The following is a 25,610-nucleotide window of genomic DNA, read 5'->3' on the forward strand; positions in this document are numbered from 1 at the left end:
ATCACTAGAACAGGATCACTAGAACAGGATCACTAGTACAGGATCACTACAACAGGATCACTAGAACAGGATTACTAGTACAGGATCACTAGAACAGGATTACTAGTACAGGATTACTAGAACAGGATTACTAGTACAGGATTACTACAACAGGATCACTAGAACAGGATTACTAGAACAGGATCACTAGAACAGGATTACTAGTACAGGATTACTAGAACAGGATCACTAGTACAGGATTACTAGAACAGGATCACTAGTACAGGATTACTAGAACAGGATTACTAGAACAGGATTACTAGAACAGGATTACTAGAACAGGATTACTAGAACAGGATTACTAGTACAGGATTACTAGAACAGGATTACTAGTACAGGATTACTAGAACAGGATTACTAGTACAGGATCACTAGAACAGGATCACTAGAACAGGATCACTAGTACAGGATCATTAGAACAGGATCACTAGAACAGGATCACTAGAACAGGATCACTAGTACAGGATCACTAGTACAGGATCACTAGTACAGGATCACTAGTACAGGATCACTAGAACAGGATCACTAGAACAGGATCACTAGTACAGGATTACTAGAACAGGATCACTAGTACAGGATCACTAGAACAGGATTATTAGAACAGGATCACTAGTACAGGATCACTAGAACAAGATCACTAGAACAGGATCACTAGTACAGGATCACTAGAACAGGATTACTAGAACAGGATCACTAGAACAGGATCACTAGAACAGGATCACTAGTACAGGATTACTAGAACAGGATCACTAGAACAGGATCACTAGAACAGGATCACTAGTACAGGATCACTAGAACAGGATTACTAGAACAGGATTACTAGAACAGGATCACTAGAACAGGATCACTAGAACAGGATTACTAGTACAGGATCACTAGAACAGGATCACTAGAACAGGATTACTAGTACAGGATTACTATAACAGGATTACTAGAACAGGATTACTAGTACAGGATCACTAGAACAAGATTACTAGAACAGGATCACTAGAACAGGATCACTAGTACAGGATTACTAGAACAGGATTACTAGTACAGGATCACTAGAACAAGATCACTAGAACAAGATTACTAGAACAGGATCACTAGAACAGGATCACTAGTACAGGATCACTAGAACAAGATTACTAGAACAGGATCACTAGTACAGGATCACTAGAACAGGATCACTAGAACAGGATTAGCTAGAACAGGATTAGCTAGAACAGGATCACTAGAACAGGATCACTAGAACAGGATTACTAGTACAGGATTACTAGAACAGGATTACTAGAACAGGATTACTAGAACAGGATTACTAGAACAGGATCACTAGAACAGGATCACTAGTACAGGATTACTAGTACAGGATTACTAGAACAGGATTAGCTAGAACAGGATCACTAGAACAGGATCACTAGAACAGGATCACTAGAACAGGATCACTAGAACAGGATCACTAGTACAGGATCACTAGAACAAGATTACTAGAACAGGATCACTAGAACAGGATCACTAGAACAGGATCACTAGAACAGGATCACTAGTACAGGATTACTAGTACAGGATTACTAGAACAGGATTACTAGAACAGGATTACTAGAACAGGATCACTAGTACAGGATTACTAGAACAGGATTACTAGAACAGGATTACTAGAACAGGATCACTAGAACAGGATCACTAGTACAGGATTACTAGTACAGGATTACTAGAACAGGATTAGCTAGAACAGGATCACTAGAACAGGATCACTAGAACAGGATCACTAGAACAGGATCACTAGAACAGGATCACTAGTACAGGATTACTAGTACAGGATTACTAGAACACGATTACTAGAACAGGATTACTAGAACAGGATCACTAGTACAGGATTACTAGAACAGGATTACTAGAACAGGATTACTAGAACAGGATCACTAGAACAGGATCACTAGTACAGGATTACTAGAACAGGATTACTAGTACAGGATTACTAGAACAGGATTACTAGAACAGGATTACTAGAACAGGATCACTAGTACAGGATTACTAGAACAGGATCACTAGTACAGGATCACTAGTACAGGATTACTAGAACAGGATTACTAGAACAGGATCACTAGTACAGGATCACTAGTACAGGATTACTAGAACAGGATTACTAGAACAGGATTACTAGAACAGGATCACTAGAACAGGATTACTAGAACAGGATCACTAGTACAGGATCACTACAACAGGATCACTAGTACAGGATTACTAGTACAGGATTACTAGAAGTGTTAAATCCCTTTTAGTTTGAGTCACTAAGCTAAAGCAGGCTACTTACTCACCCAGACCATGTGATGTACTGTGTAGATGTCTGTGTCTCCCATATACACCCTGATGGCTCGCAGGGTGAAGCCGTACTTCTTGCCCGCCTTGTGGATGATGATGGCGGGTTTGATGTTGGCCACGGCTGGGGACAGGTCTCTACTGGGGGAGGAGTCTCTGGACGATGGATTGGACGAGAAGGAGTGGGGTGACATGGGGCTGGCCAATGGGGAGGCCCCGTGGTGGTCTAAACATGGAGGAATGAGGGAGATGGTTTAATAGGGAGACAAGTCCAGTTACTAAATGCACATAAATGTCATTTATTTTCAACCTTTACCACATGTTCTAAAAACGAACAGATGGTGGTAGCTAAGAAAGTACAGAAAGAAAGAAGACACATACATAGTCCACAGACAGATACATACTGTAATTTCCAGACTATTAAGCACACCTGAATATAAGCAGCACCCACTGAATTAAAAAAAAAAGTATTATTTTGAACATAAATATGCCGCACATGTCTATAAGCCGCAGGTGCCTACCGGTACATTGAAACAAATTAACTTTACACAGGCTTTAACGAAACACGGCTTGTAACAAAAATAAATAGGCTTTAACGAAACACGGCTTGTAACAAAAATAAATAGGCTTTAACGAAACACGGCTTATAACAAAAAATAAACAATTAGCAGTAAGCTTTAGTTGTCTTTTTGCACTGAGTCAATTCCTCACACTGCTGTTTCCAACGTCTTATCATCGACTCATTAAGACCAAGCTCCCGTGCAGCAGCTCTATTTCCTTTTCCAACAGCCAGATCAATCGCCTTCAACTTGAAAGCTGCATCATATGCATTTCTCCGTGTCTTTGCCATGATGAGGGTGACAAAATGACTACCGTAATCAGAATGATGGGAAGTTTGAGAGCGCTCGATTTAATCTAAACAGTAAACAAAAAAGTTGTTTGACCTTAACCGGTTCGGCAATTTCATAGGTAATGAAAGCTTCATGCCGCCAAAAAACTGAGCACGTCACAGAATGTTTTTTTTAATTATTTTTTTACAATTTGAAAGCGGGAAAAATCCATATATTAGCCGCGTCATTGTTTAAGCCGCGAGGTTCAAAGCTGGGAAAAAAGTTGCGGCTTATAGTCCGTAATTTACGGTACATACAGTCCACAGACAGACACATACATAGTCCACAGACAGACACATACACACAGTCCACAGACATATACATACATACAGTCCACAGACAGATACATGCATACAGTCCACAGACAGATACATGCATACAGTCCACAGACAGATACATGCATACAGTCCACAGACAGACACATACACACAGTCCACAGACAGACACATACACACAGTCCACAGACAGACACATACACACAGTCCACAGACAGATACATACATACAGTCCACAGACAGATACATACACACAGTCCACAGACAGACACATACACACAGTCCACAGACAGACACATACATACAGTCCACAGACAGATACATACATACAGTCCACAGACAGATACATACACACAGTCCACAGACAGACACATACATACAGTCCACAGACAGACACATACACACAGTCCACAGACAGACACATACACACAGTCCACAGACAGACACATACACACAGTCCACAGACAGACACATACACACAGTCCACAGACAGATACATACACACAGTCCACAGACAGACACATACATACAGTCCACAGACAGATACATACATACAGTCCACAGACATACAGTCCACAGACAGACACATACATACAGTCCACAGACAGACACATACATACAGTCCACAGACAGACACATACATACAGTCCACAGACAGACACATACATACAGTCCACAGACAGACACATACACACAGTCCACAGACAGACACATACATACAGTCCACAGACAGACAAAGACAGACAGAGATAAAGACACAGGCAAAGACAGACAGACACTAACAAACACACACAGACAGACAGAGACACAGACAGATACAGACAGACATACACAACACATCTCAATACACAAAGACAGAAGCGCACAAATAACACATTCCTGGCTGTTAAAACCTCAGACGTACCAGCAGGAATCATAAGTGAGAGAGTGGTAGCGGAGGCTGACTTGATGACCTTGTTGAGTGGTCTGGACTGGGCGTGTTTGTCTGCGTCTCCAGACAACAGTCTGTGACGGGCTCTCCTAGCTGCCAGGTCACTGATGGCCTTAGGGGTAGAGGGAGAGCTGTCTGCCCCTGAACCACGCTCCCACACATCTCCTGAACTGCCCGCTATGGAGAGAGAGAGAGAGAGATAGAGAGAGAGAGAGGGGGAGAGAGAGGGAGAGAGGTAGAGAGAGGGAGAGGGGGAGAGAGAGAGAGATAGAGAGAGAGAGAGAAGGGGAGAGAGGGAGAGAGAGAGAGGGAGAGAGAGAGAGGGAGAGAGAGAGAGAGAGAGAGAGAGAGGGGGAGAGAGGGAGAGAGAGAGAGGGAGAGAGATAGAGAGAGGGAGAGAGATAGAGGGAGAGAGAGAGAGGGAGCAGGAGAGAGAGGGAGCAGGAGAGAGAGATAAACAGAGGTAAAGGCAGAGGTCCAGTACCAGGTAAATACGTAACACATTTTGTCATGTGAATGGAATCAAAGCAGACACACAGTACATGCATATAGTATATGTTTTGGCAGTTTCTGTTGTTTTCTGTAACATATGGACAATAAAGTTGTATTAAAATTGTACTGACGTGTGAGTGTGGCTTTGCTGAGCTGGCTGGCTGTAGAGTCTGGTGTTGTGGGGGACTCATCCAGTTTCAGCTCTCTCTCCACGGGGAGCTCAGGGATGGAGAGGGGTAGGTCCTCGCTGCGGGGGCCCCTGACTCCACCGGGGGTCTGGCTGAGCAGGCTGGGGGCCACCCCTGCTTCCTCCTCTGAGGAGATGGCGAAGCGCGGCATCTCGATGATGGCGGAGCAGCAGCGTCTTCGCACCGTCAGGGGAGGGCTGGAGTCGCTCTCGGTGTGGGACGACTCTGAGACAGACAGACGCTTACGCAGGCTGAGGGAGGGAGGCACACAGGGAGGTTACACTTCTGTTGTTGGTAATGGAAGGGACAGACAGCTCATTTAGTGGAAGACTTAAATAATTAGAATAGACTATCGGTAAATGAGGCTTTGGGGGGTTCTTCTGAGGACACCATACTCACATCTCAGGTGACCCCACCAGCCAGGCGCGGTCTCTGGACTTGAGACTACTGAGGCTGTCAATGCGTTCTCCTCCCTCCTCGCTGAGGCTGCGCTTGGTGGGCGGGGGGGTCCTCTTCTCCTCATGGAGGGATAGACGCTCCATACTGCTGTACACCTAAACACACAGTTTATTTGAAAATGATGTAGTACATGGAGTGATTACATTTTCAGCAGGGGTGCTGTGTGTGTGTGTGTGTGTGTGTGTGTGTGTGTGTGTGTGTGTGTGTGTGTTAACCTTGCTGAAGCGGGGCGAGCAGGAGGAGAACTGACGTATCTCTACATGTTCGTCATCGTTGGTGTCATCTTCGTCTTCAGAGTCCAAGTGGTGGTACCTGTCTGAACGGGCTGGAGAGAGAGAGAGTAGCATTACACAAGACTACTGGACCGGCCTGTCCACTAACTCACTTTCAGGAGTTCTGTTCTATTATTCTAAGTAAAGGAATAGTAGAAAAGGCTCAGGGTGTTACTCTAGGTACATTTATTCAGGGTGTTACTCTAGGTACATTTATTCAGGGTGTTACTCTAGGTACATTTATTCAGGGTGTTACTCTAGGTACATTTATTCAGGGTGTTACTCTAGGTACATTTATTCAGGGTGTTACTCTAGGTACATGTATTCAGGGTGTTACTCTAGGTACATTTATTCAGGGTGTTACTCTAGGTACATTTATTCAGGGTGTTACTCTAGGTACATTTATTCAGGGTGTTACTCTAGGTACATTTATTCAGGGTGTTACTCTAGGTACATTTATTCAGGGTGTTACTCTAGGTACATGTATTCAGGGTGTTACTCTAGGTACATTTATTCAGGGTGTTACTCTAGGTACATTTATTCAGGGTGTTACTCTAGGTACATTTATTCAGGGTGTTACTCTAGGTACATTTATTCAGGGTGTTACTCTAGGTACATTTATTCAGGGTGTTACTCTAGGTACATTTATTCAGGGTGTTACTCTAGGTACATTTATTCAGGGTGTTACTCTAGGTACATTTATTCAGGGTGTTACTCTAGGTACATTTATTCAGGGTGTTACTCTAGGTACATGTATTCAGGGTGTTACTCTAGGTACATTTATTCAGGGTGTTACTCTAGGTACATTTATTCAGGGTGTTACTCTAGGTACATTTATTCAGGGTGTTACTCTAGGTACATTTATTCAGGGTGTTACTCTAGGTACATTTATTCAGGGTGTTACTCTAGGTACATTTATATCATGTACAGTAGGTGAGACTTACTGTCGAAGTAGCTGGTGTCGTCCTCTGACTCTAGCTGAGGGATGAACTCTGCCTTCTGTCTCAGCAGAGTGTTCCAGTCCAGATTATAGAAGAACCGATGCTGCTTCACCTCAAATGCACTGCCTACAACACAGAGACAGAAGGAATGACAAGGAGACCACTGCCTACAACACAGAGACAGAAGGAATGACAAGGAGACCACTGCCTACAACACAGAGACAGAAGGAATGACAAGGAGACCACTGCCTACAACACAGAGCCAGAAGGAATGACAAGGAGACCACTGCCTACAACACAGAGACTGAAGGAATGACAAGGAGACCACTGCCTACAACACAGAGACAGAAGGAATGACAAGGAGACCACTGCCTACAACACAGAGACAGAAGGAATGACAAGGAGACCACTGCCTACAACACAGAGACTGAAGGAATGACAAGGAGACCACTGCCTACAACACAGAGACTGAAGGAATGACAAGGAGACCACTGCCTACAACACAGAGACTGAAGGAATGACAAGGAGACCACTGCCTACAACACAGAGACAGAAGGAATGACAAGGAGACCACTGCCTACAACACAGAGACAGAAGGAATGACAAGGAGACCACTGCCTACAACACAGAGACAGAAGGAATGACAAGGAGACCACTGCCTACAACACAGAGACAGAAGGAATGACAAGGAGACCACTGCCTACAACACAGAGACAGAAGGAATGACAAGGAGACCACTGCCTACAACACAGAGACTGAAGGAATGACAAGGAGACCACTGCCTACAACACAGAGACAGAAGGAATGACAAGGAGACCACTGCCTACAACACAGAGACAGAAGGAATGACAAGGAGACCACTGCCTACAACACAGAGACTGAAGGAATGACAAGGAGACCACTGCCTACAACACAGAGACTGAAGGAATGACAAGGAGACCACTGCCTACAACACAGAGACTGAAGGAATGACAAGGAGACCACTGCCTACAACACAGAGACAGAAGGAATGACAAGGAGACCACTGCCTACAACACAGAGACAGAAGGAATGACAAGGAGACCACTGCCTACAACACAGAGACAGAAGGAATGACAAGGAGACCACTGCCTACAACACAGAGACAGAAGGAATGACAAGGAGACCACTGCCTACAACACAGAGACAGAAGGAATGACAAGGAGACCACTGCCTACAACACAGAGACTGAAGGAATGACAAGGAGACCACTGCCTACAACACAGAGACTGAAGGAATGACAAGGAGACCACTGCCTACAACACAGAGACTGAAGGAATGACAAGGAGACCACTGCCTACAACACAGAGACAGAAGGAATGACAAGGAGACCACTGCCTACAACACAGAGACAGAAGGAATGACAAGGAGACCACTGCCTACAACACAGAGACAGAAGGAATGACAAGGAGACCACTGCCTACAACACAGAGACAGAAGGAATGACAAGGAGACCACTGCCTACAACACAGAGACAGAAGGAATGACAAGGAGACCACTGCCTACAACACAGAGACAGAAGGAATGACAAGGAGACCACTGCCTACAACACAGAGACAGAAGGAATGACAAGGAGACCACTGCCTACAACACAGACAGACTGATAAAGACTAAATGACAATTTGACACTGTGCAATGTGAGACGTGCAGGTAGTGCATTTGTTTCTATGAGTTATGCTTGTCAAATAACATGTTTCTAATCCATCACCTGTGCCCAGCCTCTCCAGAGGGTTCTGTCTGAGGAGTTTAGAGATGAGGTCCTGGGCATCGTTAGGAAGAGCCTCCTCCTCCTCTGGCCATGTGATCTCATCTACAAATAGAGGACGGAGAGCAGACATTGTGGTCAGATAGATTTTTCCACAAACGTTTTCAAAACAAAGCAATACTTTTCCCTTTCCTTTTTTTGTCTGTTAAAAATGCAGACTCCTGTGTGCTTCTGTTCTCTGTGATACTCACCACTGATGACCTGTCCAAAGAGCTCCTCAGGTGTGTCTCCAAAGAAAGGGGCACAGCCCACCAGGAACTCATAGAGGATGACCCCCATGGCCCACCAGTCTACTGGCTTCCCATAGCCCTGTCTGAGGATCACCTCTGGGGCGATGTACTCTGGTGTACCACACACCTGGTCATACACAGAGGGGAAGGGTCAAGTATAGGCAGGGAGAAATACACAGCAACTGTCACATACAGTACAACATTGCTTGCCTTAGTCCTTTTGTCTCATACCCGTTGACATACTCTTCTGTCATAGACACTGTTATAGATAAGGGAAGAGTGATCAGTGACAGAGTTTGGGTGTTATGTGTTGGGCGCCAGAGGCAGGGGCGGACTGGTCAGCTGGCATTTCGGGCAAATGCTAGATGGGCTGGTCCATTTTGAGCCTAGTGGGCCTGTGTAATTATAATACTTTTTTGTATCTGTTATCTGTCAAATATTGGGGGCCTCAAAGAAAAAACATGGCCCAGTGTGGGGGCCTCTAGGAAATAAAATGGGCCAGTGCGGGGGCCTCTAGGAAATAAAATGGGCCAGTGCGGGGGCCTCTAGGAAATAAAATGGGCCAGTGTGGGGCCTCTAGGAAATAAAATGGGCCAGTGTGGGGGCCTCTAGGAAATAAAATGGCCCAGTGCGGGGGCCTCTAGGAAATAAAATGGCCCAGTGTGGGGGCCTCTAGGAAATAAAATGGGCCAGTGTGGGGCCTCCAGGAAATAAAATGGGCCAGTGTGGGCCTCTAGGAAATAAAATGGGCCAGTGTGGGGCCTCTAGGAAATAAAATGGGCCAGTGTGGGGGCCTCTAGGAAATAAAATGGGCCAGTGTGTTAGAAATGCCAATCCGATTTTTGGTCCCAGTCCGCCCCTGGCCAGAGGTGTCTCTCTCTCTCTGTGTACCTGTTTATCCAGGAACTCCCTGGTATCTTTCTCTATGTGTCCTTCATACAGGTTGGTGGTGAGGCTCATCAGACCGATCTTAGACAACCCAAAGTCCGTCAGCTTGATGTGGCCCATCGACGTGATCAGAAGACTGCAGGAAGGGGGAGAGAGATATGATGTTAGCATCATGAGATAGTGAATAAAGCATATAGGTTGTGAATTATTAAAGCCCATGAGAAGTATTAATGATAAATTAAAAGTCGTATAACAGGTAAAGCTTTCTTAATAAATCTTTTTATTTTTTACCCCTTTTTTCTCCCCAATTTCGTGATATCCAATTGGTAGTTACAGTCTTGTCTCATCGCTGCAACTCCCGTACGGACTCGGGAGAGGCGAAGGTCGAGAGGCATGTGTCCTCTGAAACACAACCCAACCAAGCCGCACTGCTTCTTGACACACTGCTCTCTTAACCCGAAAGCCAGCCACACCAATGTGTCGGAGGAAACACCGTACACCTGGCGACCGTGTCAGTGTGCAGGCGCCCAGCCCGCCACAGGAGTCGCTAGAGTGCGACGGAGCAAGGACATCCCGGCCGACCAAACCTTCCAGTAAATTGTGCGCCGCCTCATGGGTCTCCCGGTCGCGGCCGGCTGTGACACAGCCCGGGATGAAACCCGGGTCTGTAGTGACGCCTCAAGCACAGCGATGCAGCGTCTCAGATCGCTGCGCCACTCGGGAGGCCACAGTTAAAGCTTCTAGACTAGAGGACAGTGTGTGGGTCTTACTTGTCAGGTTTCAGGTCTCTGTGTACGATGCCATAGTTGTGGAGGTACTCCAGTGCCAGTACAGTCTCAGCGAAGTACATGCGTGCCATGTCCACGGGCAGAGCTCCGATGTTCTTCAGCAGGGTGGCACAGTCACCACCTAGTCAGGGTAGAGACAGTCAGGATAGATCCCCATTCACATCCTAGTCAGGGTACAGACAGTCAGGATAGACCCCCATTCACATCCTAGTCAGGGTACAGACAGTCAGTATACACCCCCATTCACTTCCTAGTCAGAGTAGAGACAGTCAGGATAGACCCCCATTCACATCCTAGTCAGGGTACAGACAGTCAGTATACACCCCTATTCACTTCCTAGTCAGGGTACAGACAGTCAGGATACACCCCCATTCACTTCCTAGTCAGGGTAGAGACAGTCAGGATAGACCCCCATTCACATCCTAGTCAGGGTACAGACAGTCAGTATACACCCCCATTCACTTCCTAGTCAGGGTACAGACAGTCAGTATACACCCCCATTCACATCCTAGTCAGGGTACAGACAGTCAGTATACACCCCCATTCACTTCCTAGTCAGGGTAGAGACAGTCAGTATACACCCCCATTCACATCCTAGTCAGGGTACAGACAGTCAGGATACACCCCCATTCACTTCCTAGTCAGGGTAGAGACAGTCAGGATACACCCCCATTCACTTCTTAGTCAGGGTAGAGACAGTCAGGATACACCCCCATTCACTTCCTAGTCAGGGTACAGACAGTCAGTATACACCCCCATTCACATCCTAGTCAGGGTAGAGACAGTCAGGATACACCCCCATTCACTTCCTAGTCAGGGTAGAGACAGTCAGGATACACCCCCATTCACATCCTAGTCAGGGTAGAGACAGTCAGGATACACCCCCATTCACATCCTAGTCAGGGTAGAGACAGTCAGGATACACCCTCATTCACTTCCTAGTCAGGGTAGAGACAGTCAGGATACACCCCCATTCACATCCTAGTCAGGGTAGAGACAGTCAGGATAGACCCCCATTCACATCCTAGTCAGGGTAGAGACAGTCAGTATACACCCCCATTCACATCCTAGTCAGGGTAGAGACAGTCAGGATAGACCCCCATTCACATCCTAGTCAGGGTAGAGACAGTCAGGATAGACCCCCATTCACATCCTAGTCAGGGTAGAGACAGTCAGGATACACCCCTAGACACAAACGGAGTGGGAAAAACTATCAGTGTGCGTATACAGTAAGAAATGAAGAAGGATGCCCCTTTCCGATTCTACTAATTAGCTGCTCATGAGGACCTTGATTAGCTGGATCAGGTGTGTTACAACTGGTTTGGAGCAAAAGCCTGCACAACCAGTAGCTCTCCAGGAGCGGGTTGGCTACCCGTGATGTTTCTGAACCATTTGTATAATCAGCAGTCACCTTCTACATACTCCATGACCATACAGAGGTGTCTGTTGTTCTTGTGTGTGTGTGTGTGTGTGTGTGTGTAAATGAGCTGTATGTGTGTATGATCAGCCCTTACCCTCCACATACTCCATGACCATACAGAGGTGTCTGCGTGTCTCAAAGGAGCAGAACATTGAGACCACGAAGGGGTTCTCAGCGAAGGTCAGGATGTCTCTCTCTACGAAGGCCTGCTGGATCTGGTTCCTCAGGATGAGGTTCTGCTTGTTGATCTTCTTCATGGCAAAACGCTGACGGGTCTCCTTGTGCCGCACCAGAAACACAGCACTGCAGAGATGGATGGGGAGGGCCAGGGGGGAGAGAGAGGGGGGAGATAGAAAGAGAGCGAGTGAGAGAGAGAAGGGGGAAGAGGAGAGAAAGAATTAAATGACGATCACCAACGTTAGACATTTTGTGGCCGTTATCATCATTGTCATGGGGTAACAAAACCATGGGGAAGCTTCAGTCTCATGGGGTAACAAAACCATGGGGAAGCTTCAGTCTCATGGGGTAACAAAACCATGGGGAAGCTTCAGTCTCATGGGGTAACAAAACCATGGGGAAGCTTCAGTCTCATGGGGTAACAAAACCATGGGGAAGCTTCAGTCTCATGGGGTAACAAAACCATGGGGAAGCTTCAGTCTCATGGGGTAACAAAACCAGGTCTTAAAACCTGTTTTTGGATTGAACCCCTTTTTTCAATTTTTGTCTAAAATAACAATCCAAATCTAACTGCCTGTAGCTCAGGACCCAAATCTAACTGCCTGTAGCTCAGGACCCAAATCTAACTGCCTGTAGCTCAGGACCCAAATCTAACTGCCTGTAGCTCAGGACCCAAATCTAACTGCCTGTAGCTCAGGATCTGAAGCAAGGATCTGCATATTCTTGATACCATTTAAAAGGAAACACTTTGAAGTTTGTGGAAATCTGAAATGAATGTAGGAGAATATAACACATTAGATCTGGTAAAAGATAAATAAGAGAAAGGTATTATTCCAGCCCAGGCGCAATTTAGATTTTGGCCACTAGATGGCAGGCGTGTATGTGCAAAGTTTTAGACTGATCCAATGAACCAATGCATATCTGTTCAAAATGTTGTATCAAGACTGCCAAAATGTGCCTAATTGGTTTATTAATACATTTTCAAGTTCATAATTGTGCACTCTCCTCAAACAATAGCATGGTATTCTTTCACTGTAAAAGCTACTGTAAATTGGACAGTGCAGTTAGATTAACAAGAATGTAAGCTTTCTTCCCATATCAGATATGTCTATGTCCTGGGAAATGTTGTAGTTACTTACGATCTCATGCTAATCACATTAGCCTACATTAGCTCAACTGTCCCGCGGGGGGGGGGGGACCCACACCGATCCCGTGGAGTCAATCTACAGTCTTATAACGGTACAAGTCTGTCTCTCTCTCGCTATGTCTTACCCATAGGCCCCGTTGCTGATGAGCTTGATGTTCTCAAAGTCCTCCTCCCGTGGGGCTTTGGTTTTAGGGGGAGCTACTACAGGCACGGTGGCCCCTCGACTATACACAGCCTCGTCTGTCTCTGGTGTGTCTGGGTTCCCACTGTCGTAGCTGCTCAGCTGGGCCATCTCCTCCAGGGGATCCCTGGTGAGACCCAGCTGGCTGATGATGTAACGGGGGATGTCTGACTTGATGCCCTGGCCCTCCTTGGCATGGCCCTCAGCTGCCTCCAACAGATGGTAGAACTCCTCTGGGTCAAACTCCTGCAGACCGGGGGGGGGGGGTAGAACGTGGGCGAGGGAGAGAAAAGGAAGGGGGGAGGTAGAGAAGAGTGTGTTAAAATCAGCCAATGCAATAGAGGTTGGAATGTGTGTGTGTGTTTGTAGTGGCTCAAACTGAGGGGGAACCTGAAAAAAGAGGTCATGGATTACAAAATAATACACAACATTGGACACTGTACTGTAGGTAAACAACATCAGACAGCAGTACTGTACTGTAGGTAAACAACATCAGACAGCAGTACTGTACTGTAGGTAAACAACATCAGACAGCAGTACTGTACTGTAGGTAAACAACATCAGACAGCAGTACTGTACTGTAGGTAAACAACATCAGACAGCAGTACTGTACTGTAGGTAAACAACATCAGACAGCAGTACTGTACTGTAGGTAAACAACATCAGACAGCAGTACTGTACTGTAGGTAAACAACATCAGACAGCAGTACTGGACTGTAGGTAAACAACATCAGACAGCAGTACTGGACTGTAGGTAAACAACATCAGACAGCAGTACTGTACTGTAGGTAAACAACATCAGACAGCAGTACTGTACTGTAGGTAAACAACATCAGACAGCAGTACTGGACTGTAGGTAAACAACATCAGACAGCAGTACTGTACTGTAGGTAAACAACATCAGACAGCAGTACTGGACTGTAGGTGAACAATCCTTTGTTTCCTTGTCCTCTGACAAAGACATAGACGCTCCCTACCCACCTACCCACCCAACCCCCACTGCAGTCTACCCCCCACCCTCCTTCCACCCCAGTTTTTCCCCCCCTTCTACCCCAGTCTACCCCCCACCCTCCTTCCACCCCAGTCTACCCTCCTTCCACCCCAGTCTACCCTCCTTCCACCCCAGTCTACCCTCCTTCCACCCCAGTCTACCCTCTTTCCACCCCAGTTTACCCTCCTTCCACCCCAGTCTACCCCCCTTCCACCCCAGTTTACCCTCCTTCCACCCCAGTCTACCCCCTTCCACCCCAGTCTACCCTCCTTCCACCCCAGTCTACCCCCTTCCACCCCAGTCTACCCCCTTCCACCCCAGTCTACCCCCCTTCCACCCCAGTCTACCCTCCTTCCACCCCAGTCCAGTCTACCCTCCTTCCACCCCAGTCCAGTCTACTCTCCTTCCACCCCAGTCTACCCCCCTCCACCCTAATCTACCCTCCTTCCACCCCACCATCTCTCTTCAAGCTGTGTGTGCATCCATTTGTAAAAACCCATCCTGTGTGTTGTCATATCATCGGCTGCACGTGATTAGTCAAAAACACAGACGTGAGCACTGGGGCAGCCTCTCTATTCTCCCTTCCGTCTTTCTCCCTCCATCCCTCCCTCTCTCTACTTCCCTCTACCTCCCTCTCATTCTCTACCTCCATCTCATTCCCTTCCTCCCTCCCTCTCTCATTCCCTCCCTCCCATCTCCAGAGAGAGGGATGAGGTGGAGGGAAGGTTCCAGCTGCTTAGTCATGGAGGAGGAGGAGGAGGGGGGATGACGAAGCACCGTCTCTACCCCCACTCCCCTCTCCCCGGCTGGGCAGAGAGCAGCAGCGTGATGGGGCTGTTGGAGAGAAGGAGCTGGGAGGCTGGAAGCCCTTATGGGTGATACATATACATGTGTTGTAGGATGTTTCATGTGAGCTGCATCTGTCTCTGAGGACAGTAAATACAGTGGCATGCTTGAGTTACCACACAATTAGGAGTACATCTCTTTAATTTCACTTGCTGAGTGGCTAGGTGGCTTATTAACTATGGGAGGAAAATGACTGGCTTGCAAATAGGAAGCAATTTATGAAAAAAAAATAACAAAAGGATTTGAAAACGAGTCATTTTTCACAGCGGTAAACCCTGATACACTCATCATTTATCTTCCTCAGCACTTACGATTAAGATTTTCATTCATTTGAAGGAAACATTGTTGGGAAACATCTCCGATTATTCCCCGTCGCCCCCCTCATGTTCCTCTTACCAGACATTCTAACAGGCGTGCAGGACGAGCGATGACGATCATCAGCTTCCTAACCAGCTGGGTGACGAAGGTTACCTCCACACTCTCCGAGCGCTCGTGAGCCTAGACATCAACCCAGAGAGGACAGCAGAGTGAGAAGAGCACACCGGTGGTATGAACCATCAGTACTACCTGAAGGGGGTAGAAGATAGTTATTAGTCCACACACTATCATTGGTGTGTGGTCCCGTGTGGCTCAGTTGGTAGAGCATGGTGTTTGCAACGCCAGGGTTGTGGGTTCGATTTCCACGGGGGACCAGTACGGAGGGAAAAAAAAATGTATGAAATGTATGCATTCACTACTGTAGCAGTCGCTCTGGATAAGAGCGTCTGCTAAATGACAAAACATTTAAAAAATCATTTGTTTTTTACACTGCTGCTACTCGCTGTTTATTATCTATGCGTAGTCACTTCACCCCACCTACATGTACAAATGACCTCTAACCTGTACCCCGCACACTGACTCAGTACCAGTACCCCCTGTATATAGCGTGATTATTATGTTAATGTGTTACTTTTTATTATTTTTTACTTTAGTTTATTTGGTAAATATTTTCTTAACTCTTTCTTGAACTCCCAACAGTGCATTTCACGGTAAGGTTTACACTTGTTGTATTCGGCGCATGTGACAAATAAAGTTTGATTTGATAGTTTACACCAGGCATGGGCAACTGGTGGCCCCCACCCCTCAGTCAGGGTCTCAACTTACTGTTGAGAGGTACAGTAGAATAGTAAAATACACAATGCGCAATTTCTACATGTGCTTGTGCATTAACAGTTTCTCTTGTTATGACAGTCAGTGAATTAGCCATGTCAGCGAACATGTTTTAGATTGGTAAGTTAGTCTAGTGACCAGCTATTTAAACTTGTAGTAGGCCTAATCATAGTCCAATTACCCACCCGGGGTTCCCCCAATTCTTTTTTGGGGTCACTTTTTTTAGGCAGGTAGCCAGACAGGCAGACCAGGCAGGTAGCTAAGCAGGCAGACCAGGCAGGTAGCCAGACAGGCAGACCAGGCAGGTAGCTAAGCAGGCAGACCAGGCAGGTAGCCAGACAGGCAGACCAGGCAGGTAGCTAAGCAGGCAGACCAGGCAGGTAGCCAGACAGGCAGACCAGGCAGGTAGCTAAGCAGGCAGACCAGGCAGGTAGCCAGACAGGCAGACCAGGCAGGTAGCTAAGCAGGCAGACCAGGCAGGCAGCAAAGCAGGCAGACCAGGCAGGCAGCAGAGGCCCCAGGGGCTCCAATCAGCCCCCGAATAATTGATGAAGGTAATGAAAGCTGCAAAGTGCTGGAGATGGAGGGAGGAATGGAGGGAGGAATGGAGGGAGGAATGGAGGGAGGAATGGAGGGAGAGGGTGATCTCCTCCCAGTATAGACGAGTGATCGGTGAATAATGGGGCAGCAGTGGGACTGTCATTCATGCTCACAGCCGCTAATTAACCACACTGTGTGTGTGTGTGACAGCATATGTGTGTGTGATGTGTGTGTGAGAAACAGTCTACGTGTGTGAGAAACAGTCTACGTGCGTGTGAGAGACAGTCTATGTGCGCGTGAGAGAGTCTGCGTGTGACAGACAGTATATGTGCGTGTGAGAGACAGTCTACGTGTGTGTGAGAGAGACAATATACGTGCGTGTGTTTGAGAGACAGTCTGTGCGTGTGTTTGAGAGACAGTCTGTGCGTGTGTTTGAGAGACAGTCTGTGCGTGTGTTTGAGAGACAGTCTGTGCGTGTGTTTGAGAGACAGTCTGTGCGTGTGTTTGAGAGACAGTCTGTGCGTGTGTTTGAGAGACAGTCTGTGCGTGTGTTTGAGAGACAGTCTGTGCGTGTGTTTGAGAGACAGTCTGTGCGTGTGTGTGAGATAGTTTGTGTGTGTGTTTGTGTGTGTATGAGAGAACAGTGTCTCTGTATTTGTGTTTTCTAAACTGCCTGTAAGACGCTGTAACTGTGAGTGATGGCCAGCCAGCCACAGGACTACCTATAACACACTGTGACCGATGGACAGTGCTGAGCTGAGGTTACCCTGGTGGGGGTTGCTATGGTGACAGGTCACTGAGGCCTGGGTAGAGGTTAAGGTGGATGAGGTGGTCTCCTGTGAGGTTTTTAATGGTGTCCCTATGTGGGGTGGAATGGATGGCCTGGCTAGAAGAGGGTTACAGTAGTGGCCTGGAGCTCTGACAGGACAGAGACAGACGGAGAGGGAAAGACAATGAAGAAGACCACTGATGACCACCACTGGCTGACAACACAGACTCACTGACTGCAAGAGAGAGAGCGTTAATGTACGGTGTCAAATATACACTGAATCATCACAGTAAGTTGTGTACCAGACACAGTACTTCAACAGGTTTGTGCTCCTTTTCAAGCCAAACAAGTTAACGTATACATTACCATTGGTTACTTAATAAACAGAAACTCTCACAATCCCATACCTGTCCCTCACAGATATACCTGAAACAAACCAAGATGATCCAGCAGAGACCAGCACCCTGACCTCAATCCAAACATCACCCCCCCAACCGCAAACAGACAGGAGACAAGACCCGAGACTCAACTGGAATGGAGTTGTGATCCCATGTGAGTGTGCTCCACTCTCTCCTCCAGAGCCTCTGTTCCAGAACATGTTGCAGCACCTCCTCTTCCTCTAGCCTCCTCTGCCATGACACGCCAGACATTGTCCAGAGAACGAAACAACAGGAAAACAAACGGGATGTTGGCTTTCCAGATCCCTCCTCTCCGGGTACCTGTTCAATGCCTCATCTCCACGGTACGTTAATATCGCCACCACCTGCCGCGCTCCGCTCTGCGCCCCAACCCTGTCGCCCAATTAGTGCCCTGGAGGTGATGTCATCCTCGCACTCCTTCTCTCTGTTCTCTCTTGTTCTGCTACAGCGTTATCTCTGTTCTATCTTGTTCTGCTACAGCGTTCTCTCTTGTTCTGCTACAGCGTTATCTCTGTTCTATCTTGTTCTGCTACAGCGTTTTCTCTGTTCTATCTTGTTCTGCTACAGCGTTATCTCTGTTCTATCTTGTTCTGCTACAGCGTTCTCTCTGTTCTATCTTGTTCTGCTACAGCGTTTTCTCTGTTCCGTTCTCCAGATGTGGCCCGAGCGTGTTTGTCATGGGGTTAATACTCTGTCTGCTGCGCTCTCACACACTAACCACATTTCAACAGGCATCAGCCCTAACGCGGGATGGTTTAAACAGCCAATCCAAGACTGGAAAACTCCCTGCAGACCCCTCCTCCTATGGCTTCATCCTTCCCTTCGCCCCCACCCAACCCACCGTCTCGCTCTCTCACTCTCAGTGCACCCCTCCTCCTGGGTGTCTGGGAGTCATCCGTCACCCTCGCTGACTGCTGGGGTGTGAAATTAGAATCAGGGAGAGGAAAGGGAGACACACACCCCACCTTTGATTGGGGGGATGGGGGGTGGGGGTACGAGGCCACTGCGAGCAATACTGTCACAGCCCCCCAGCTCTGTAACTGAGCTAATGGAGATATCACTGACATCACACACCATGGAATGTCCCTGAAACCCTAACACAGACATCACCAACCCATCTTGTGACTAACATATCGGAGGCAGGTGTGGGGGGCATGTGCCTCATATGGAGAGAGAGAGAGGGAGTTTATGTGTTTCTGATGGACTAAACGGGTCAAAGTGGCTTCCTGACAGACTTAATGATGATGAGTGAGCACCTTATTGAAACTATATGTGACGGGTGAACAAACATGACTCACATGATTTCTGTCTCCGGTATCTAAATGAACAGGATATCTTCACCTAATGGATTATTCTAATGGATGTTGGTGAAGCCCTCAAATGAAAACAACAGTGTACTTACATCCTGCAGTAGTTTCTCCAGGTTCTCCTGCAGTTCGTAAAAGTAGCGTGATGTGATGCAGCCCTCACGGCTTTTAACCAGGCAGTCTCTGGACAGCTCTATGACCTGGTGGTGGATGAAACTGAGGACCCCGTCGGCCAGGGGCATCACCTTGTCAGGGGCCGAGGACGACAGGAAGTCAGCCAGACGGTCCTCCATTTGAGCCGTGGCCTGAGGAGGAAGGGGGTAGAGGTGAGTCACAGCCTCTACCACACAGCTCACAGTAAGCTTTATTACAATGGAAAAGCCATTTGAAGGACTGTCATAAAATGGTTCATATTTTAATGACAGGTATTTAATTAAGTCCTAATAAACAAATGAATAAAGAGTTTGTCCTGGTCGGTACCTTGGGAAAGCGCTCCTTGTAGACATGGTTCATCATGACGACCTCATGGTCAAAAGAGATGGGTGAGCGACCAGGGCTGAAAGCACACAGACACACACAGAGATGAGTGGAGAAGAGGTCAGTCCTCTTTAGCTCAGTTGGTAGAGCATGGTGCTCGTAACACCATGGTAGTGGGTTTGATTCCCGGGACCACACATATCTAAAATGTATGCACGCATGACTTTAAGTCGCTTTGGATAAAAGCATCTGCTAAATGGAATATATTAATATTTTGATATATTAAAAGACTGTAGCACAGTGGTCTACACCAGTCCAGAGAGACTAGCATACTGCATGGGTGTAGGGGTCTGTATTCTACACCAGTCCAGAGAGACTAGCATACTGCATGGGTGTAGGGGTCTGTATTCTACACCAGTCCAGAGAGACTAGCATACTGCATGGGTGTAGGGGTCTGTATTCTACACCAGTCCAGAGAGACAAGCATACTGCATGGGTGTAGGGGTCTGTATTCTACACCAGTCCAGAGAGACTAGCATACTGCATGGGTGTAGGGGTCTGTATTCTACACCAGTCCAGAGAGACTAGCATACTGCATGGGTGTAGGGGTCTGTATTCTACACCAGTCCAGAGAGACAAGCATACTGCATGGGAGTAGGGTCTGTATTATCCAGTATACACTAGGACAGGGGGCACCAACGTTTCGTGGGGGGGAGATGTTGGTGTTATATTTGCGATTGTTTCTACAGATCTAGAACTAGGCATACATGCGTGATGCTTTAGGCTAGAAACAAGCTGTAAAATGCCAGATTAAGATGTGACTCTAATGCACATGGGAAGCTGAGCTAGGACCTTCTAATGCACATGGGAAGCTGAGCTAGGACCTTCTAATGCACATGGGAAGCTGAGCTAGGACCTTCTAATGCACATGGGAAGCTGAGCTAGGACCTTCTAATGCACATGGGAAGCTGAGCTAGGACCTTCTAATGCACATGGGAAGCTGAGCTAGGACCTTCTAATGCACATGGGAAGCTGAGCTAGGACCTTCTAATGCACATGGGAAGCTGAGCTAAGATCTTCTAATGCACATGGGAAGCTGAGCTAGGACCTTCTAATGCACATGGGAAGCTGAGCTAAGATCTTCTAATGCACATGGGAAGCTGAGCTAGGACCTTCTAATGCACATGGGAAGCTGAGCTAAGATCTTCTAATGCACATGGGAAGCTGAGCTAAGATCTTCTAATGCACATGGGAAGCTGAGCTAGGACCTTCTAATGCACATGGGAAGCTGAGCTAAGATCTTCTAATGCACATGGGAAGCTGAGGTAATCAATTGATCTATTCACTTTCTGTAAAAGAGAATATGTATGATTAAATTGATAGTTCATATAAATGATAAAAATAAACCATTTGGCAGCGGAATAGCATTTGGGGAAATCAGGTCTAAAATGTATTTTCTTTCTCCATTAATATGATTAAATAGCCTACCTAAAACTAGGTAGAATGGCAGGAAATGACCTTCAAAACAACAACATCTTCCAAGGTCCCTTAAATGATACTAAATTTACTGCTGGTTATTTAAGATACCTTAAGAGGCATGCCATTTTTCTAATGTGAAAATGGGGGAAATAGGTTGGGAACCGCTGCACTGGGGAACCAGAAGTCCTATATGTCACTGAGCTGCAGTATAGTACATTACAGATGGGAGCTGCCAGTCCCACACCTCCAGTACAGCAGGGCTATGGTGTCACTGAGCTGCAGTATAGTACATTACAGATGGGAGCTGCCAGTCCCACACCTCCAGTACAGCAGGGCTATGGTGTCACTGAGCTGCAGTATAATACATTACAGATGGGAGCTGCCAGTCCCACACCTCCAGTACAGCAGGGCTATGGTGTCACTGAGCTGCAGTATAGTACATTACAGATGGGAGCTGCCAGTCCCACAGCTCCAGTACAGCAGGGCTATGGTGTCACTGAGCTGCAGTATAATACATTACAGATGGGAGCTGCCAGTCCCACACCTCCAGTACAGCAGGGCTATGGTGTCACTGAGCTGCAGTATAATACATTACAGATGGAAGCTGCCAGTCCCACACCTCCAGTACAGCAGGGCTATGGTGTCACTGAGCTGCAGTATAATACATTACAGATGGGAGCTGCCAGTCCCACAGCTCCAGTACAACAGGGCTATGGTGTCCCTGAGCTGCAGTATAATACATTACAGATGGGAGCTGCCAGTCCCACACCTCCAGTACAGCAGGGCTATGGTGTCACTGAGCTGCAGTATAATACATTACAGATGGGAGCTGCCAGTCCCACACCTCCAGTACAGCAGGGCTATGGTGTCACTGAGCTGCAGTATAATACATTACAGATGGGAGCTGCCAGTTCCACACCTCCAGTACAGCAGGGCTATGGTGTCACTGAGCTGCAGTATAATACATTACAGATGGGAGCTGCCAGTCCCACACCTCCAGTACAGCAGGGCTATGGTGTCCCTGAGCTGCAGTATAATACATTACAGATGGAAGCTGCCAGTCCCACACCTCCAGTACAACAGGGCTATGGTGTCCCTGAGCTGCAGTATAGTACATTACAGATGGGAGCTGCCAGTCCCACACCTCCAGTACAGCAGGGCTATGGTGTCCCTGAGCTGCAGTATAGTACATTACAGATGGGAGCTGCCAGTCCCACACCTCCAGTACAGCAGGGCTATGGTGTCACTGAGCTGCAGTATAGTACATTACAGATGGGAGCTGCCAGTCCCACACCTCCAGTACAGCAGGGCTATGGTGTCACTGAGCTGCAGTATAGTACATTACAGATGGGAGCTGCCAGTCCCACACCTCCAGTACAGCAGGGCTATGGTGTCACTGAGCTGCAGTATAGTACATTACAGATGGGAGCTGCCAGTCCCACAGCTCCAGTACAGCAGGGCTATGGTGTCACTGAGCTGCAGTATAATACATTACAGATGGGAGCTGCCAGTCCCACACCTCCAGTACAGCAGGGCTATGGTGTCACTGAGCTGCAGTATAGTACATTACAGATGGGAGCTGCCAGTCCCACACCTCCAGTACAGCAGGGCTATGGTGTCCCTGAGCTGCAGTATAGTACATTACAGATGGGAGCTGCCAGTTCCACACCTCCAGTACAGCAGGGCTATGGTGTCACTGAGCTGCAGTATAATACATTACAGATGGAAGCTGCCAGTCCCACACCTCCAGTACAGCAGGGCTATGGTGTCACTGAGCTGCAGTATAATACATTACAGATGGGAGCTGCCAGTCCCACAGCTCCAGTACAGCAGGGCTATGGTGTCACTGAGCTGCAGTATAATACATTACAGATGGGAGCTGCCAGTCCCACACCTCCAGTACAGCAGGGCTATGGTGTCCCTGAGCTGCAGTATAATACATTACAGATGGGAGCTGCCAGTCCCACACCTCCAGTACAGCAGGGCTATGGTGTCCCTGAGCTGCAGTATAATACATTACAGATGGGAGCTGCCAGTTCCACACCTCCAGTACAGCAGGGCTATGGTATCCCTGAGCTGCAGTATAATACATTACAGATGGAAGCTGCCAGTCCTACACCTCCAGTACAACAGGGCTATGGTGTCCCTGAGCTGCAGTATAGTACATTACAGATGGGAGCTGCCAGTCCCACACCTCCAGTACAGCAGGGCTATGGTGTCCCTGAGCTGCAGTATAGTACATTACAGATGGGAGCTGCCAGTCCCACACCTCCAGTACAGCAGGGCTATGGTGTCACTGAGCTGCAGTATAATACATTACAGATGGAAGCTGCCAGTCTCACACCTCCAGTACAGCAGGGCTATGGTGTCACTGAGCTGCAGTATAATACATTACAGATGGAAGCTGCCAGTCTCACACCTCCAGTACAGCAGGGCTATGGTGTCACTGAGCTGCAGTATAATACATTACAGATGGAAGCTGCCAGTCTCACACCTCCAGTACAGCAGGGCTATGGTGTCCCTGAGCTGCAGTATAATACATTACAGATGGAAGCTGCCAGTCCTACACCTCCAGTACAGCAGGGCTATGGTGTCCCTGAGGTCTTAGGTCAGAAACACAGACATCATGGACATGGATACATGGAGGCACAAACATGGTAGGGCTGCACACACACATGGTAGGGCTGCACACACACATGGTAGGGCTGCACACACACATGGTAGGGCTACACATGGTAGGGCTGCGCACACACATGGTAGGGCTGCGCACACACATGGTAGGGCTGCGCATGGTAGGGCTGCGCACACACATGGTAGGGCTACACACAAAGTCCCAGAGCTGATGGCTCTTGAGACCAGGCAGGGGATTTGGCTGTTATATTCCTGACAGTGTGTCTGAGAGTCAGTCTGAGAACCATGTCTGTCTGTCTGGAATTCATAGTAGTGAATATCTATGGCTGGAAAAGGCAGTTCTCTGGGGAGGGACATGTAGCAGTGATGGCTCCTTCAGTCTGAACCATCAGCCCTTTCTATGTATCTGTCTCTCCCCCTCTGTCTCTCTACTCCACCTCTCTTTCACTCCCTCAGTCTCTATTCAATTCAAGGGCTTTATTGGCATGGGAAACATAAGATAATAAACAAAAATGAAATAAACAATAAAAATGAACAGTAAACATTACACTCTGTCTCTATCCCTCTATCTCCCCCCTCACTCTCTAGCCCCCCCGTCTCTATCCCTCTCTCCCTCGCCCCCTCTCCCAATTCTGGCTAGCAGGAAGAAATGAAGACAATGGGAACAACCCTGACCTTTCTGTCTCTCACTCACACCAACCACCTCCACAGAGAATAAGCTGGGGATCTGTCTAAAGCAATGAGGCGAGAATGAGACAATGAGGCGAATCCCTTCTGAGACACGGTGTGTGTGAGAGAGACTGTAATCTGAGCAGCTGTGTTGTAAAGTGGTGTAATGGAAGCGGTGAGGGAATGCTTGGGGCCACAGATGTGACCGTATGTGTGAGTCATCGGTATCTCTTCTGGTCATGTGACCAGGGGGATGAGGTAATGCCAATAGTCATCCATCGACAGCTTGCTTGTCCTATTAACCAGTCTATAACATATTAACCAGTCTATAACATATTAACCAGCCTAATTGAATGAGAACACACTGAATGTGACATATGAGGTCAACTTCATAGAGGTGGTTATCATCGTGCCAACACACACACACACACACACACACACACACACACACACACACACACACACACACACACACACACACACACACACACACACACACACACACAATTGTGGGTCAAAGTAGACTCTTAAGACTCTTGCCAGAAGGTAAACTTCTCAGAATATATTCTAATGCATTATGCTCTTTGCTTTTCACACAAACACTAGAGCAAGCACAACACACTAATTAGCTGTCCATCTGTCTCTCTACTTTTAGAAATAAATATAAATATATGTCAATCATCAATACGAACTGAGGAGAAACATTCTCAGCTCTGAGTCCTGCACACACACACACACACACACACACACACACACACACACACACACACACACACACACACACACACACACACACACACACACCTGTCTTTTTATATAAAACATTTCACTCAGAAACACAATCACTGCTGCCACGGTAACCAAAGGTTAGCTCTGACAGAGATTGATGCATAGCCAGAGGCTGAGTCATAAATACTCAAATAGGATATTTTCA

The 25,610-nt window shown here is 47.3% G+C and overlaps 1 protein-coding gene across 14 annotated transcripts in view; it reads right to left on the bottom strand.

Annotated features, from left to right (window-relative positions):
• LOC106560530 (microtubule-associated serine/threonine-protein kinase 2) overlaps nt 1-25,610 on the bottom strand; it is a 329,712-nt gene that overhangs the window by 7,278 nt on the left and 296,824 nt on the right. For all 14 annotated transcript variants that reach the window (XM_045687861.1, XM_045687862.1, XM_045687859.1 and 11 more), the window contains 15 exons: nt 19,901-19,976; nt 19,516-19,725; nt 15,633-15,734; nt 13,344-13,645; nt 11,989-12,197; nt 10,457-10,595; nt 9,690-9,822; nt 8,760-8,925; nt 8,512-8,613; nt 6,789-6,911; nt 5,788-5,897; nt 5,513-5,667; nt 5,057-5,364; nt 4,407-4,610; nt 2,337-2,563 (listed from right to left, as the gene is read on the bottom strand). In XM_045687861.1, coding sequence (XP_045543817.1) covers nt 2,337-2,563; nt 4,407-4,610; nt 5,057-5,364; nt 5,513-5,667; nt 5,788-5,897; nt 6,789-6,911; nt 8,512-8,613; nt 8,760-8,925; nt 9,690-9,822; nt 10,457-10,595; nt 11,989-12,197; nt 13,344-13,645; nt 15,633-15,734; nt 19,516-19,725; nt 19,901-19,976 — 2,566 coding nt within the window. The remainder of the gene's footprint in view (nt 1-2,336; nt 2,564-4,406; nt 4,611-5,056; nt 5,365-5,512; nt 5,668-5,787; nt 5,898-6,788; nt 6,912-8,511; nt 8,614-8,759; nt 8,926-9,689; nt 9,823-10,456; nt 10,596-11,988; nt 12,198-13,343; nt 13,646-15,632; nt 15,735-19,515; nt 19,726-19,900; nt 19,977-25,610) is intronic.

Source organism: Salmo salar, chromosome ssa10, assembly GCF_905237065.1.
Source record: "Salmo salar chromosome ssa10, Ssal_v3.1, whole genome shotgun sequence".
Classification (NCBI taxonomy): domain Eukaryota; kingdom Metazoa; phylum Chordata; class Actinopteri; order Salmoniformes; family Salmonidae; genus Salmo; species Salmo salar.